We start from the raw sequence: 18,507 nt of genomic DNA, 5'->3' as shown, positions 1-18,507 counted from the left end.
AAATCGAGTCGGACGCTTAACCGACTGAGCCACTCGGGTGCCCCTTGAGTATCTCCTAATATGCTTCCTCCCTTCATATTTCTTTCCATTTAAACAGAACATTTTGCCTCTTAGTACTGAGCCTATAGAATTAAAACAAAAACAGATTCTGTGTTTCATACATCCTGAATTAAAATGACCACAGAAATAAAACCTACACAGGACCATTTTTCTTTCCTAAATACTGCTTCTTCTATTAACCCTATCTCAGATTGTTACATACATACAGTCAACATATCCATGTGCACCAGTGTCTGCAGAACCTCTAATGTTATGATAAAGCTTCCTCCCTGATAGAGAACTATGTATTTTCACTTTGACTTGTTGGCACATTTTAAAGTTAACAATACAGTTTAGTGCTGTAAAAACAGTCTTAGATTAATGATGACTCTAGCTATTAGGTTAGTGACTGATAGATAACTCTCTCCTGGCTTTTTATAATCATTACTGGTGGCTAATTTGACACTTGATTGTACAACATGCATCTCTCAGGGGATGATCAGGAATGCAAAAGTAGCAAATTCTAAGACGATTTTGCTACTTTTAGCACTTCTGGCAGAAGGACTAAAGAGGGAAGCTATCAAAGAAAACAAAATTAAGGAATAAGTTACCTGTGGATTTCATTTACTCACATCAGGATTGTCCCTCCTTATTGCAGGCTAACTGGAAACAGACTGAACCATGCCATTCATGTTCAAACACTCCAATGATGTTCTCCAAGAATTTTATTATCTCCAGTTTTATGGTGCCATACTATGCTTTTCATATTGTTTAAATTTTCCAGTTCCATAATCCAAATGCCAAAAAATTACTACACATTCCCTTATACAGTCAAAAATAGGTTTACTGGAATGTTTTAGTTATAGCTGAAGGCAGCAACATTTACAACATTTAGCTTTTGTTACGCCCATAAACGTGGAAATTGCTCGCAAAGCAACTGTAACGTGTGAAGAATCTTGCAAATACCGATGGAACGACGGTGCGTGTCTTAGCACAATGATCTGGTGCTCTCCATGGGCTTCTTTCTGGACTCCCGGTCTGACCCCAGGTCGATGCGATAATGCAGGTCCTTCTACTAACAGTCTGCAGTATCGTCATCACTGTTTAATTATGTATACAAACAATAAACTGGCAAGTATCCGGTTTCAAATTAGATCCTTGGAATATGGCAAAATAGAGGCTGGCTATCTTTGCCTTAAACATAATTTTTAAAGACACATTTTGTTAGAAGGGAAGAAGATAACTGGACATTCTCAATGCTCCAATTTGAAGTGATACTTGCCTCTTAGTTTCTTGAAAAAGAAGTTTTGAAAGTTATATACATGGGTTTCATTTAAATTATGCAGCAATCTTTTATTATTGTTGTCCCAGATCTTGCGTAATGAAGATCTCTGTCACCAAATCAAGTACGGTATTTCATGACTATAAGAACTGCAAAAGAAAGAAATGGGAAAGGAACATATCAAAATCAGATTCACATGCTATGTTAACAATAGTGCTCCTAAATGTAGCTGTGTCCACTTCTGGAAATAGGCAATGAAGAAGAAAACTCGAGATGATCTGAGATGAAAGGTAACAAATGAGAATAAATAAGCAAAAACATCATAAAACAAAGTAAATGTCTAACATTGGCCATTTAAAAAATTTATTTATTTATTTATTTATTTATTTAGAGAGGCTTGATCTCCCGACCCTGAGATCATGACCTCAGCCGAAATCAAGAGTCGGATGCTTAACCGACTGGCACCCCTGGCATTTTTTTTAAATGATTTTATTTTTAAGTAATTTCCACACCCAATGTGGGGCTCACACTTACAACCCCAAGACTAAGAGTCATATGCTCTACCAACTAATGTATTATCTAACACATGTATTTTCTATAGGGTACATCACAGCCTTCCTGAGGCTGGACAGCACTTCGGCACTACACTTGGGGGCCACTTTGAACAGTGAAATCAACAAGATGCACAAAAATGTGAGAAATGTGGCACTAAATACTTATTTTATGAGCTGAAACTAGAAAGGCAGACCACATGGCCTCACTGGACATCAGCTGGGAACGTGCATGTCAGAAGCCTCAAATTTTTCTCTGCTCTCAACACGGCTGCCAATGACTGGGAAAGCACCTCAATACTGATTTCTGGTTTACCAATCAGTGTCACCCAGTGGGTGAATTCCCAAACACAGAATCCACGAATAACGAGGATCAGCAATATTTCTTTGGGACAAACTGTTCTGTTTAAAAAGGGTATCACCATGGAATTTTTCTTTTTTCTTTTTTTTTTTTTAAATTCCCAACGGGAATTGTTGGGTCAAGGGACATGTGCATTTTTTTTTTTTAATTTTTTTTTTTTTCAACATTTATTTATTTTGGGGACAGAGAGAGACAGAGCATGAACGGGGGAGGGGCAGAGAGAGAGGGAGACACAGAATCGGAAACAGGCTCCAGGCTCTGAGCCGTCAGCCCAGAGTCCGACGCGGGGCTCGAACTCACGGACCGCGAGATCGTGACCTGGCTGAAGTCGGACGCTTAACCGACTGCGCCACCCAGGCGCCCCACCATGGAATTTTTCAAGTGGTTATTTTGAGACCCTTTCTAAATCTTCATAAAAATCCCTGTAAACATAGGTAAAGAGGCTTTGGAGAAAAAGAGATAATAAAAATGACCCGACTTTAATAAGAATACAAAGGAAAGGAGAAGACTAATGCTTAAACGCCTGAAAACAAAAAGCAACAAAACAAAAAACTATCATATGGTGAAAATTTATCTGGATTTGTCTTCCAAACATAGTACAAAATACAAGCTTCCATACCTAAAGTTAGTAATAGAAAATGGGTGTAAGAGTAGCCATATCTGGCCTCAAACAAAGAGCTTAGCCCTGTATTTGTGGGTGGGGGTGGGGGGTAGAAAGTTCTCTTTGAGAATCTGATAAAAGATATAGATTCTCTCCCATAAAAATGTACATATGCCAAAATGCAAAACTTTACATACAATTTACAAACATTGTCAGAGCTACAGATCCTAGGTTAAGAGGTCCTGACTTGGGTCAGAAGTCACTACTCAAGCCTGACATTAGTCATACTGGGTCAACTGAAAATAAGTTAAAAGGGAAATTAAAATGAACTCTAAAACAAATAATGCCCCCCACAAAATTACTAGTCCAGTAAATACTTACTGATAATCACTAGCAAAAGGGTAACAGCAACCAAAGCCATGATGGCTTTTATCTACAACACACAAAAAGGCATAAGATAGATATTAATGTTTGGTTAATAAAGTCAAGATTATCTGTAGTGCTATTTATGATACTAACTCATCAATGAACAGCGTCAATCCTTGAAAGCTTTTCACATTTTTTCTCATGTGAACTTGCTGGCTATTTGCATCTTTTTGTAAATAATCAGAGTTCCCAAATTCAAGCGTTTTGCTTGACTGGATTTTGTCCAAGGCTGTACTTACTGTACAGCAAACAGTTAACAATCAAAGCCCTCAAGAGCCTGAACATTTGTCTATGATTTCTCATGCTTCTTTCTAACAGAGACCAGGAAAAGTATGAATTTTAGCAACTCTGTTCAAAAGTGTCAGGATATGGTGAATAACAAAGGCATTTAATACAACTGATTCACTATATACAAAGCAGCATTTTTTTTTTAATTTTTTTTTCAACGTTTATTTATTTTTGGGACAGAGAGAGACAGAGCATGAACGGGGGAGGGGCAGAGAGAGAGGGAGACACAGAATCGGAAACAGGCTCCAGGCTCTGAGCCATCAGCCCAGAGCCTGACGCGGGGCTCGAACTCACGGACCGCGAGATCGTGACCTGGCTGAAGTCGGACGCTTAACCGACTGCGCCACCCAGGCGCCCCCTTTTTTTTTTTTAATTTTTTTTTTTTTCAAAGCAGCATTTTTTATGACACTTATACTCAAAGTATATGAGAATTCTGTTGGTCTTTGTTCCCTTACTCTCTTCTTGGCATTTTTTGTTTCCATTCTGAGGAATATAATTTCAGTTCTTCATGAATAACCTCATTTAATAAATGGCTTGCCTAAGGGCACTCTGTGTGCCAGTTTCTCAGTTGAGAGCAGAAAATTTTTATTTTTAATTTACATCCAAATTCATTAGCAAGAGCAGAAACCTCTTAAGATTGGTCCACAGTCAGCTGCTTAATATTTTCAGGTCACTTCTCTATAAAATGGTCACATTCCTCATTTAATCCTAACATGCATAAGCTATAAATTGGTTTGATTTTCCTGATGAATTCAAATGAAGGTCTTGTTTTCATCAAACTTTCTCAGATAGTTGATTAAAGATGGTTCATTAATAAAAAAAAAAAGATGCCCAGCTACTATAAACACATGAAACATTAGGAGTATCAGAAATAGCAACAAGAAGTAGCTATTGTTATGTTCCTGAAACATGTTTCTGGTAACATTTTAGTAGCATTACATTTATGAGAAAAGCAGAGTGACCAAGAGAAGCCATGGAAGCTCTGCAATTTGGACACCAGGTGCCTATTAACATTATGATAACCAAAAGATGTAGAAATTCTCCCTCCCCACTTGTTGGACTAATTTTGTTCACTTATTTTTAAAGTCAGATTTAATGAAATACACTTTCTCTAGAATAAAATTCACCCTTTAAAGTTCATTCTGATGGGTTTTGACAAAGATATAGTTGTCAGCCACCACCACCAGTCAAACATAAGGTATTTCCACCACTCCAAAATTCCCTCATACCCAGTTATAGTCAGTATCCACCTCCCTGCCCTGAGCCATTGGCAACCTCTGATCTGTGCTCTGTCCCCATATCCCTTTTCTCAGCCTTTCCTAAAGTTAATCGAGAAAATGGCAGTGACACAGGGACCATTCAGAAATAGAATTTAAAAATATAATTTCATTTTTCTCCTTAAAAGCATACTGTTCCTCTGATCTTCTGATCTGAAATCCAGTAAGTACAAAACCACAATTTAGATATTTAGATATGGCTAAAAAAAGCTAGTCCCAATGCACATTACGATCATCTTTCTGTGGCTACACAAATGGGTCCTGTGTACGTATGGGGAAAGTGAGTGGCTCGTGGACCCTTTGCTCTTCCAAACCAGGTTATAGAACAGAGAATTTCCATAAAAATGGAAAACTTACAAGAAAATGGAAAATTTATTCTTCAAAGGATACTAATTGACAACAAAATTAAAATTCCAGACAAGGGGAACAATGAAACATGTTCCCTTCCTCAGTTCTATTTGTGAAAGTAAGATGACCTAACAGGTAGACAAAAATAAGTAACTCCACAACAACCCTGGGAAGAAATTCTTAGCATATGGCAAAGCCAAGTTTAGAAAGTTATCACTAAACTTGAAAGTGAGAGATTAAAAACAATGAGTTTATGTCTAAGATTTTCAACAAAGCCAAAAATGACGCGTGGAATTGGGAGGAAAAAGAAAACTGCTCGCGTGACATGAAATTCACTATAAAATTTTAAGCATTTTCTGTTCAATGATTAGCAGCCATATTTAAGAGACAAATTCATTCCTATAAAATTTTTGTTAAGAATATATTAATATGTACTTTCATTTTTTTTCCCCTTGTTAAACATTTCTCTTTTATTTCTTATTTCTCTGGAATAATAAAGGATAGTGAGATTTTTTTTTAAGCCCCATTTGTCATAATGGATTCTGACATATAAACTACTTTTATTTTTCTCAACAGAAAATTCTTTTTCTCTAGCTTCCACTCCATCTTTTAAATATTTCTATATAATGCTAGAAGTGGATCCAAAAAGGTACTAATAATAAATCAGATGAAAAATGTATATTTCTTATAAGGTAATAAGTCCGCAAGAAGCTAGATCATTAATAAAATGTGGGTTACTTTCTGTGACGAAATCCATGGAAACATCCCTTTGGGAACTGCTTGATTCCTTTAGGTATTCCTGTCCCCAAAGCTATCAATTATTCAACAAATATTTACTGACTCCCAGCACATCCCAAGTTCAGGAGACAGAAGAAGCAAGGCAGCGGTGGTCCCTGCCCTCCCCCCAGAGCTTCAAATCTAGAGGCCCTATATTCTTCGAAGACCACCTGAGATGCTGGGCCACTTATCCAATAGCTTCTGACTTACTCTGCATCCACGCCACCACATTTGCCTTCGAAGTTGTTTCGATCTGTTGCTAAAAGCAGTTGCATTATCCGATAAGCTTTCTATATCACATAGAGGATGGAGAGAAGGATTAAACGACATAACAGGATTCTTTTATCTAGTCACACAAAGACAAGAAAATATTAATTTCTACTTCTGCAAATGCATTCCCTTTTAAGCACGAAAACAACATCCTCCCTCTCCTCCACCCACAAACTGGCAATCCGTGTTGGGAGAAAAGAAAGAGCACAAAAAGTGCACAAAAGTACAGGTCAGTTTGCTCAGCCCATTTTTACAGTAAGATTAAGAGAAGTCTTCCCAGGGCCCTCAATGTTTTCACATAAACATACGAGTTCTGGTAAGAAAATACTCTTTAAAAATTCAAGTACTTGATACACCTATAGAAAAAAAATCTACATGTGGAGAAGGTTAGATTCTTAGAAGATACAAAAAGAGACGGACTTTGAAGGAAAACAATGAATTTTAAAAGTGGTTAAGTTTTTTGGTTAGACAAGTCTGTCCAGGACTAATCAGGTATTTAGCTATTCATCATTGAAACAATATTTGAATACCTAACATGTGACAGCAACTGTTACAAGAGAGACTAACGTTTGTCAGTAAAGAAATGTTGCTAAGTCGCCAGAAAAAGCATAAGATAAAAACATCAGATTAAATTTGACATAAGTGTTGAAAATAAGTGATTAGACTTCCTCCCTGAGAGTATGAGAAACACAAAGCATATCAACATAATAAGGCAAAAAAATTTCTACTCTATTCAACAATAAATTTAAAAAATTTCCATCTTCAACCAAACAAATAATGCAGTAAGATGATTCAAATAAAGGGAGCTAAAATTAAAGTACTAAAATCACAAACTTAAGGACCAAATATCATTGTCCTAAATCAAGATTCCTAAACTTTGGCTAGAGGAATGTGAGGAGAAAAAAACTATCAAAACACAGATTAACAATATCAAGAAATATATGAAGTAGCTGTACCTGATTTGTCCTGTAGTTCATCTAGTCTCTCCCCTCTTTCAATTACCTTTGTAATATTTTCTTGCATGACATCAATAACTTCATCCACCTGATTCTGAACACTAGTTTAAAAGAAAGGTTTAAAAATTATTTTTTCTTTTAAGAATTTTATAATTGCTGAAACTTTCATTAGAAAACTTCCATGATAGAAAATAGCAAGTTCTCAGACAATTATTCAACTCAAAACATTTAAGGTTATATAGCAATGTCCTTCCATTTGTGGGCTTGAATACCCAGGCAATTAAAGATAAGTAAAAGTAATATTTAACTTAAAGATGGTTTGTTTTTTAGCCCTGTTCCTGCAAATTAAATGTACTGCCAGAATGTCCAGTAATTTTAGAATTTAGTCAAATAGCTTGACTCTAATCCAGTTTAATCTGCTTTTCAACAGGCTACTGGGGCATCACAGACACAGCTATAACGTACTTCTGCTGTCTTTATACACTAAGGCTAACAAAGGAGTTTGCCTAGGATGTTATCAGCTTACGAAAATATTCAGTTTCCAAAATGGAAATGTACACTGATAATCAGGGGCTATAACCATTCACTGCTCATCAGTTTTCTCATAAACAAACAGGGTTTAAGACACTGGCACACCTGGAAAGGTTTTGAAGTGGCCAAGAGCAGAAAGGAAAAATTGTTTTGCTGTTTTTCAAAATGAAAATATAATTTCCTCCTTTATGTCAGGTGATGAGGGCCTGTTCTAACCAAATTTCAGACTGTCTAATAAAGATTTAATCTTTGGGGTGTCTGGATGGCTCAGTCGGTTGAGCATCCATCCGACTCTTGATTTCTCGGCTCAGGTCATGGTCTCAGGGTCGGGAGATCGAGCCCCGTGTCAGGATTCATCTTCACTGGTTCTCAGCTGCCTGCTCTCACTCAAGAGTAGCTTCAAGTACATAAACACAGAAGCATTAAGTAACTTACAGTGTTTAGTTTTCCTCTGTTCTGTTACACAAAAATTACCTTAAATTACTTCTTAAAACTGTCATACCAGTGAAATATTTAAAAGGAGAAATAAAATGAACTCATGGTTCTTACAACTCAAAATATGTTTAAAATGCATTGGATTATATATCTCTTTATATATACTAGGTACATACACTATATAGTGTGTATGTGTGTGTGTATATATGTGTGTGTGTATATACATATATATATATATATATATATGGCATATATAAGGATATGCAATTGTTGTTTCCAGTTGGGGAAGAAAGAACTGTGTCAATTATCACAATTTCACAATGTCACAATTGTAAGGTTTTTAAAAAAAACTCACAATACACCTCTTGTCTCTGTCCTCTATTCCACACTACCCCTCAAACTAACCCATTGAGTCAGGAGTAAGGCATGGATGTGTAATTTTTAAAAAAGAGTTCTATCTCTTCCCTATCACAGAGCTGTATCTTCAAAAAGTTTGCTTTAAAATCAAAATGGAGGCCCCATTAGACATAGGTGGGTTCAGGAGTAGTCTCAGATTCAAGTAGCAATTGCTATGTGTGATGACAGTCCTTCCTTCTTACGGTATACCCACTGACTATCCACACTCAGACTCAGGGTTCACCACAGCTCCCCAGAGTTCTGTGCCTCAGATTCTACTGAATATTAGACTGAAGCAGATCCAAGCTGGGACAAGCAGAACTCTCTTCTGCCCAAAAAGATCTAACAAGTCCCTGGATCCCTAAGATGTCTTGTTGCAATTCCTAACCATCTAAACAAAGAGCTAAAGATGTTCACCCTATCTAAGAACAATAGCACAAATACTTAAGCAACTAATTAATATATCCAATAATTAATGAGAGCCCACTACGTATTGTTTCAGGCACTGAGAAGACAGTACTGAAGAAAGCAGACAATTCTGGCTCTCATGGAACTTAAGTTCAAATGTGCAAGGAGCGTACTGCATTAACTCTTAGAGCTGTGACACAGCCGGTCCCCATCCCACTTCTCCATTTAGAGCATTTAACACTAAGTGAAAGTACATACCGATTTTCTGCCTTTCCCCCACTAAGCTCGATGAATGCAGAAAACGTGCCTATCTTGTTCACTTTTGCAGCCCTAGTACCAGCTACGGTGCTCGGAGCAGATTACCCATTCAATGAACATTTGTTGAATAAGCAAACAATTTGAGTATAAATCCTGCAAAAGCATACCCAGTTACCTGAGGAAGATATAATGAGGCAGTATACCTGGAGGTCTTCATTTTTTTTTAAATGTTTTTATATTTGACAGAGAGAGAGAGAGAGAGAGAGAGCGCGAGCAAGGGCGCACATGAGTGGGGGAGGGGCAGAGAGACAGGGAGACACAGAATCCGAAGCAGGCTCCAGGCTCTGAGCTGTCAGCACAGAGCCTGAGGTCGGGCTCTAACTCACGAACTGTGAGGTCATGACCTTAGCCAAACTTGGACGCTCAACCGACTGAGCCCCCCAGGCGCCCCTGGAGGTCTCCATTTCACTGTGACAACTGTAACAGAAACACAGCTATTGTTCATCAACGACTAGTTTTGAAATACCCAGGTAGCTATTTTCAACATTTGCAGGAGATGACAATAGCCTAAAGTAAGGCGGTTCTGCAGGGTAGGAATGGACAACATGTGCTGCAGCCCTACACATGATCAGATGATGGCTCCTACAGACATTTAATACACTACACGATTCTAAAGCAAAATAAAGTTCACCATCCACTGGTATAACACTCAATCCAGCTACTATAAAACCCTTATTTAATAATGGACAATCTCACAATTGGGTTTCTGTATTTTAAGATGTTCTCATGCCCAGAACACAACTTCCATAGAAGAGAAAATTATCTATTTGTTTTAATATAAAGGGTAATTTTTTAAAAACAAGCAACAACATATTTTGCAATTACCTTTTACATTTTCACAGCAGTTACAGTACTGGGTTCTATTTGTATTTTATGTTGATCCTATCCTCATCATTACACTTCAAATGCCTTCAAAGCAGAGATTGTCCCACTTGTCCTTTTATTTCCTAGGTCATGTGAAATGCGCCCAGTAGGCATTCAACAAATATTTTCGGATCTGAATGAAATATCTCATTCATTCAAAAAACATTTATTAAGGAATTATTATGATACTATTTATTGAGGACACCAATGTGAAGGTTTTAAGTCCAGTCTTTAGAAAGATTACAGTCTACTGGGGAAAACTGGTATCCACGATTATACTACCATGTGTTAAGTGCCACAATGGAAGGAAGCCCATGGTACCAGTCATGCAGCCTAGATGAATTCAGCCTGGATCAGAGAGAGGTGGCGTCGAGATCCTGGTACTGAGTTTTGAGGGGAGAAGTATGAATTGGGCAGAGTAATGAAAGTGGTTGATGGTGGGAAAGTTCTAGGTAAGAGGAGGGGATATTTCAAGTATCAAGTGATTCACTGGACATTGGTGAAGAAGCTGGGGCAAGAAAAGGGTGCAGGACTTCTAGATTTATAATTTGAGCAACTGAGCGTCCATAGATGATGAGCATTAACTGAAAGAAAAAATTAAGAACTCAAAGGAAAAGCAAGTTTGTATAGGAGGGTGTGGAGATTTATATCATTTCCAGTTAAAGGAGAGTCGGATGGTAGAAGAAAGGACACAAGAAAGAACATACCCAGGAAAGGATAAAACATGCAGAAAGGAAAAGGTATTTCAACGTTGACTTAAGTCATCCTTAGAGTCTGACACAACTTGTATTCCTGAAACGTCCCTATTCTAATCATCAACAGGGAAGCTGCGGTGTTGTGGAGTCTGTCACAAACCTCTTGGAGCCTCATATTTTCCCACATGATCGTCTCTCACGTGTGAGAATTAGATGTAATAGTGTTTAAACGCTTAGCACAATGCCTAACCCTTAGCCTGTGCTTACTGTCAGTGTTCTTCCATTAAGAAGAGAAAAGTGCTCAGCAACAAACACTTTTCCCTTATTTTATAAAGAAAATATTTATTTTTACAGTTAACACCCCCATCTTGTGGCTTTTTAAGGTACTGTTGACAAAAGAAGGTTTAAAGTTATGCTGTATTTTTGCAACTATATTGCTGTTACATCATGGAACATTCCTTGGGGGCCTTTTTATAAAGTTAAACTGATTGGACCAAGACTATAGTTAGGAAATTCCCTACCCAGAACAGAGAATGACTGTAATCCATTAGAGTTGCATTTATAAAGCTATTATTTAACTTAAAAGCAAAGAAAACATTCCAAAGAGAATCATACATTTTATACAGGCATGTGATTACTTTAAATCTAACCAGAAAAAAATCTTCCCTCAAACACTGAAAATAATCTGGTGGCAACATGCCAATCGAATTCAAACAAAGTAATAATGTTGCTGATCCATGAGGTCAAGAGACACCCTGTATTAAAATGTTATAAATTACATGGTGATAACAGCTTAAAGAACTCACCAGTGCTAACAGCGCTAACAATTTTGGTTACTCAACTAATGCCAGGTATCTGTCCATGGGCAAGCTGTGTGGTAGATTGTGCTCTGCCATCTTGGGGCATTCTGGGCACACACATGGAGTCATGCCCTGGTTAAATAAGCATCCATGAGTCTGTGCCCACAAGGTTTAGATGACTGACCACCTTTTAAGTCTGGCAAGATTTTAGCTCTAGAGAACAATTATACTTACTCAACAATTCCTTACTTTTCTAAAATTCTGTGATCACCAAAGATATTGTGCTAATTAATATGTACATATACATATTCATGTGTGTGTGCCTGGCACTTGTTCACATAGACATATGCTTTGTTTGCAATGCCCATTTGGTACAACCAGCAATGGTTTGGGGTTCGGCTGGAAAATCATATTCAGAAGACTCAATAGGCCATACTCAGTACTAGGCTCACTCTGCAGAAGGGTATCAGAGAGAAAAGCAAGCATATGGGCAGGACAAAAAACAAGTGTGTCATCAGTGGAGTCCTCTTCTCTTAGAGCAGCTTAGGTATGAGAACTATGTGGGTGGAACAGAAGTCACTCTGGCTCAGTGTAGAGGAACAGCTCTGCCATGGCATCCTGATGACCCTGAATGTTTTGTAACCCTCCCAGGACATGAGAAGATGAATGAAGCCATCTCCCACTCTTTGTGAAGCCATCTCCCACTCATCTCCCTAGAAGACTGTCCACAGACAATTTCTTACCAACTCCCAGGTTCTGATGATGTATGAGGCTTTCTGCAGGGCGTATCTGCCGACTATAAAACCGCCGAGCTACAGTGCAGAACTGGCTCCTCTGTAACAGGGTACCCTACAACTCCTATTACAGCCATGCGGCCCCTTTTGTTTTGGAATCATCATTTTTGGTGTGTCCGAGAACCCAGAGAGTCTAGCAATTCTTCCTTTTACTGCCTACATGTTATGGACTGCCTGAATCTAAGCAGTCCTTTGTATCTTTACTGGCCAACAGAGACTTGGAGCAGCAGACTCTTCTGCTGGCCTTGAAGGAGCAAGTATCATGGGTTCTCCAACTGCAAGGAAAAGAATTCTGTCAATACTACCTGAGCTCAGTCAGTAAATGGATCACAGCCCTGGCAAAACCTTGATTTCAGGCTTGTGAGACCCTGTGCAGACAGCCCACCTAAGCAGTGACTGAACTCCTGACCCATGGAAAACGTGAGATGATAAATACGTATTGTTTTAGACTGTTAAGTTCAGGGCAATCTGTCAGACAGTAAGAGAAAATGAAAACGTCCTGTCCAGAACTCAGTTTGTTGGAACCTTGGTTCTGATTTCAGAATCCATTAGCTAGGATTAGGTGAACTACGGATATTTTTTTCTTCATACCAACGGCTACCTGACTAAAGCCCAAGTATCTTAACAGTAACTTGATTTCCTATCACAGCACCCTTCCCACTATGTGCCACCTATAGCCTGAACTAGAGCAGTGGCTATCCCTCCTGAGATCCTGAATCCATTTAGTTTACTGTCCATAGTTAGTATTCAAAACTTAGTCTGTTTCCAAAGCTGTTTCACTGCTCTGCCCATTCTGTCTCCCTTCTTGTCAGGACTCAGATCCTTCTAACATTAGATACATTTACTACCGCATTACCCATCACCCACCACCACCAACATATATAAAGGTTTAAACGGAAAATTAGTTACCCATAAAACTTAGATCAATGTATGTATTAGAATAAGTAATAGATATGACAACATTCTGGAGGGATATAAAAAACAACTGCACTTTCAAAAACCAAACCTATGATATTACATCTATTATTCTGAAAATGGGACTCAAGCACAGATTTAAACCAAAACTGACCTTGAGATTATGCTAAATAAATGCATCTGACATAAAAGTAATCAAGTTAAGAAAACCAACAAACAGGCACCAGATTCTATGATTCAGAGGTAGCTTTGTGAAAATAGAAAGTTACTGGATTTTTACAATCCTGTATTATAGTCAGTCTACATCTAGGCTCAGCAAAGTTTTTTCTGTAAAGGGCCAGACAGACAATAGGTATTTTAGATTCTGTGGGCCATAAGGTCTTTGTCACAGCTACTCAAATCTGCCATGGTAGTTTGAAAGCAGCCACTGGCAATAAGAGAATAGGCATGGCTGTGTTCCGATAAAACTTTATTTAGAAAAACAGGCAGTAACCAGCTTTGGCTCCTAGGCTGTAGTTTGCCAACCCTGGGTCCACACAGAAATACGATAAAATCACTTAAACAAATGAGTATCTCAGGAACTTACTGCTTAATTTTATCATTTCTAGGTCCAAATCTTGGTCCAGATGGTCCCCTTCTGAAAACAAAATACCAAGCACATATTAATGAGAGCATTAAAATAAAAAATAGAAAACACATACAATCAGGCTTAATTCTAAACACAGACCAGTAATTTACCCCAAGGAACCACACATAACTGGTATTGCTGGAACGTGATGTGTAATCACATCTGCACTTCACTGGCCACAACTAACCTCATTCTTCTGAATGTTAAAACTTTCAGAGAAAATAGAGTTACACACAGGTTGTTGTAATCACTAAACTCTGAAACATCGTAACAAGAGTGCCAGTGACTATGAATAGCTTTCTGATCAGTTATAGACAGAAAAAGTAAATTCACCTTTGAATTAGGTTATAATAAATGCTGATTATCAAAAATGGATACAGAAAAAAATCCATTCAAAACATTCTTTTTTGTTGCTCATCTTAAATTTATCAACAAAGCTAACGGGAAATTCAGGTCTATGAAAATACCAACATTTCTCAAACTGTTATTTGTCAAGTGTTGTATCATTTCAACCAATCCATTTTAATATTGGGGAAATAAAAACTTGTGGATAATCCATTTTGAGTAATTAGCATTCCTCTGATGATTGAGAATAAGGTATAAATTATAAAACTTAAAAAAAATAGAATTGGGGAGACTGGCTCAGTTGGTAGAGCGTACGACTCTTGATCTCAGGGTTGTGAGTTTGAGCCCCATGTTAGGCATAGCGCTTACTTAGAAAAAAAAAAATTACAAAAAAGAAAAGAAAAAGATCTCTACCAATTAATCACTAACTCCCCACTCCTCCTCCTCCTAGCCCCTGGCAATCTCCATCCTGCTTTGTGTCTCCATGAATTTGTCTACTCTAGGTACTTCATATAAGTGGAATCATATAAAATTTATCCTTTTGTGAACAGCTTCTTTCACTTAGCATAGGTTCTTGGAGATTCATCCATGTTGTAAACATATGTCAGAATTTCCTACCCCCCCTTTTTTTTAATATTTGGAAAGAGAGAGAAAGAGAAAGAGAAAGAGAAAGAGTATGTGTGTGTGTGTGTGTGTATGTGTGTGTGTGAGAGAGAGAGAGAGAGAGAGAGAGAGAGCGAGCAGGGGAGGGGCAGAGAGAGGGGGAGAGAGAGAATCCCACGCAGGCTCTGTGCACTCCGCAGGCTCTGTGCAGAGTGCACAGAGCCTGATGTGGGACTCGATCTCAAGAAACGTGAGATCATGACCCAAACCAAAATCAAGTCAGACAATTAACTGACTGAGCCACCCAGGCACCCCAGAACTTCCTTCCTTTTTAAGACTAATATTCTTGGGGCGCCTGGGTGGTGCAGTCGGTTAAGCGTCCGACTTCAGCCAGGTCACGATCTCGCGGTCCGTGAGTTCGAGCCCCGCGTTAGGCTCTGGGCTGATGGCTCAGAGCCTGGAGCCTGTTTCCGATTCTGTGTCTCCCTCTCTCTCTGCCCCTCCCCCGTTCATGCTCTGTCTCTCTCTGTCCCAAAAATAAATAAACGTTGAAAAAAAAAATTAAAAAAAAAAAAGACTAATATTCTACTATATCCATACACCGCACTTTGCTTATCCATTCACCCGCTGATGGACATTTAGGTTGCTCCATCTTTTGGCTCTTGAGAATATTGCTGGGTGTTGATAAACTGCTGGGTGATAAACCTGGATTTTGATTTCTTTTTTAAAAATTTATTTGGTTTGTCTCCTCTTCAACACCCAAACAGACCCACAGTGTGTGGAAGCTGTATTTTGAGCAAGTGTGCTAGCTGCTTGTCAGGCCCTCTGCAAAAGGTACATTATTGGGAGTGGACTTCCAGGGGTACGTTGCAGGTCTGAAGAATTAGTGTTTCTCACAAGGTATCTCGCTGACCTTGAGAGAATCATTTATGTAACCTTTTCAATACAAGGCCTTTTCAATGCGAGGTCCTTTCTGACGGGTAGCTAGTGCTCTAGGTCTAAGGCTTTTTACCATATTTGCCACTGTGGCAATTAGCTTTGTGACTCTTGGGAAATCTTGTCACATGTAGGAGGTATCTTCCCACATCATCTGACCTTGCCAAAATGATACTATTTCCTATTAATGGATTTGTTTCCTATGTTGTTCACTGCTTCATGGCTGTCAACTATTTTTATAAAATGTTTTTATGTAGGGGAAAAGCCTCTACAAAAATCTTACAAAATTATAACAAAGAGGGAGGCCAATGTTTGGGGGGGAGGGGGCACATCTGCCTACACCAATCTCTAGAGAAAACTCCTGCCACATATGTCCTCCTTCCTGCCTTTGCAAATACAACTTAGGCCTATATGATGACAGCCCTTTCTAATTATAACTGTAGATGACTGATCAGATCAATTAACTGACAAAGTATCAAGGCAATTCAATGGGAAAAGGATAATCTTTTCATCAGCTGGATGGATAGCCATATGCCAAAAAAAATAAAAATAAAAAAATAATAATTATCCTTCACCCTTACCTCAACCATACATAAAAATTTACTTGAAACAGATTACAGAGCTAAATGTGAAAGCCAAAACTAGAAAATTTCTAGAAGAAAACATAGGAGGGGATGCCTGGGTGGCTCAGTCAGTTAAGCATCCGACTCTTGGTTTTGGCTCAGGTCTCAATCTCATGGCTGGTGGGATCAAGCCCCGCACTGGACTCTGTGCTGACAGCACGGAGCCTGCTTCGGATTCTCTCTCTCCTTCTCTCTTTGTCCCTCCTATTTTCATGCATACTCTCTCTCTCAAAACAAACTTTAAAAAAATTAAAATAAAGAAGAAGAAAACATAGGAGAAAATCTTAGTAAACGTGGGTTTGGCAAAGATCTCTTAAATAAGCAAAAACAATAAAAGAAAAATGTAATAAATTGATTTCATCAAAATCAACACAAAAGATACTGTCATGAAAATGAAAAGATTAAGTCACCAGATGAAAAGTAAATGTCTGTAAAACACATCTGACAAAGAACTTGTATCCCGAATACATAAACAACTATATAAAAAGACAAATTTAGACCTGGACAAAAGACTTTAACATGTACTTAATCCAAGATATGGGGATGACAAACACACAAAAAAGAGGTCCAACATAACTTGTCATTAGGGAAATGCAAATTGAAACGATAGTGAGATACCACTACACATCTGCAAGAATGACTAAAATTTAAAAACTGACCATATATAGTACTGACGAGGATTTAGAGCAACTAGAACTCTTATACGATGCTGGTGGGAATATAAAATGGTGCATCACTTTGGAAAACAGCTGTAAATATATACCGGCCACTCGACTAACTCCTAAGCATTTTCCCAAGAGAACTGAAAGCATCAATCCACACAAAAACTTGCACATAGACGTTTACAGTAGCTTTATTCACAATAGCTAAAACTTATAAACACCACAAATATCCATCAATAAGTGAATGGATGAATGAACTACAGTATATTCACACAATAGAATACTTCTCAGAAATAAACTATCGATACATGGGATAGCGTGGATAAATCTCAAAATAATTATGCAAAGGGAATGATACCAGGAAAAAAAAGGCATACTGTGGGATACCATTTAAAAAATTCTAGAAAACACAAACTACGGTGATAGAAAGTAGACCAGTGGTTGCCTGGGGATTGGGAGAGTGATAGATTACAAAGGGTATGAGGAAATTTCAGAGGTGACGGTCACGTTCATTACTTGATTTTCGTGATAATTTCACAGGCGTATAGTACATGCACCAAAACTCATATTATATACTCTATATGCATTTTACTGGATGTTAATTATACTCCAATAAAGCTATTAAAAAAAAAACTTACAGAAAAAAGTCTTCTTCTTCATCTGAATCATCTTCCAAAAGATTTCTCTGTCAAAAAAAGAGGGGAAAAAAAAAAAGACGTGAGTTTTCAGATTCAGACGTCTTGCAAACTGTCAGGGAGGAGTAATGAAAGGAGTTCTATTCTGGTGAAATTTCTTAACTCTAAGCTTCCAGACAGAGGGAAGAGTGGTTACATGTGCTTTATCGCAAGCTGAAAGAACCACATTTGCCAACTTTCCGAAGAAAATGCTTACAATACCGGAATCCTATCACTGACAACACGGTAGAAAGGTCACTGAAACCAGCAGGGAACTGAGGAACTGTAGGCAGTCAGGAAGACATTAAGTCCCGTCTCCTTCCCCGCCTTCCAGTCTCTCTCCACTGGCAGAACCTAATAGGAAGCCACGCGGCAAAGGAGAAGTGCAGTTGCTGAGTCCAACTCTAGCATCAGACAGAAGGGTATAGAGGACAGGTTTGGAGCTGAGACACAAGGGTTTAAGAATCGGCACAGTCCACCTACTGCCTTCACAGTTCACAAATAACCTTCGACACATATGTGAACTTCCAAACAAAAACCACTTTATACTTTTACTCTATAAGATGCAACTATTTTCCTTAAAATCAAGATGATCTCACCCTCTCCCCAAAAGGGGAAGACATAAAGTTCCAAAAGGAGCCTAATGAAGAGCAGCAACCAGACTTTCCCGCATAGAAGAACTTCAATAGTACACAGCTTCTACA

At 38.3% G+C, this 18,507-nt stretch overlaps 1 protein-coding gene across 2 annotated transcripts in view; it reads right to left on the bottom strand.

The window, feature by feature from the left end:
* Nucleotides 1-746: 746 nt before the first annotated feature.
* The window catches only part of VAMP4 (vesicle associated membrane protein 4), a 48,125-nt gene continuing 30,364 nt past the window's right edge, over nucleotides 747-18,507 (bottom strand). For both annotated transcript variants that reach the window (XM_047077000.1, XM_047076999.1), the window contains 6 exons: nucleotides 17,768-17,814; nucleotides 13,919-13,969; nucleotides 7,177-7,277; nucleotides 6,161-6,240; nucleotides 3,216-3,267; nucleotides 747-1,470 (listed from right to left, as the gene is read on the bottom strand). In XM_047077000.1, coding sequence (XP_046932956.1) covers nucleotides 1,442-1,470; nucleotides 3,216-3,267; nucleotides 6,161-6,240; nucleotides 7,177-7,277; nucleotides 13,919-13,969; nucleotides 17,768-17,814 — 360 coding nt within the window. In that variant the 3' untranslated portion in view covers nucleotides 747-1,441. The remainder of the gene's footprint in view (nucleotides 1,471-3,215; nucleotides 3,268-6,160; nucleotides 6,241-7,176; nucleotides 7,278-13,918; nucleotides 13,970-17,767; nucleotides 17,815-18,507) is intronic.

This window comes from Lynx rufus, unplaced genomic scaffold (assembly GCF_022079265.1).
Source record: "Lynx rufus isolate CCGP_SWC_20201006 ecotype Redwood Valley unplaced genomic scaffold, mLynRuf1.p SCAF_15, whole genome shotgun sequence".
Classification (NCBI taxonomy): Eukaryota; Metazoa; Chordata; class Mammalia; order Carnivora; family Felidae; genus Lynx; species Lynx rufus.
This window is presented reverse-complemented; position numbering and strand designations above follow the sequence as displayed.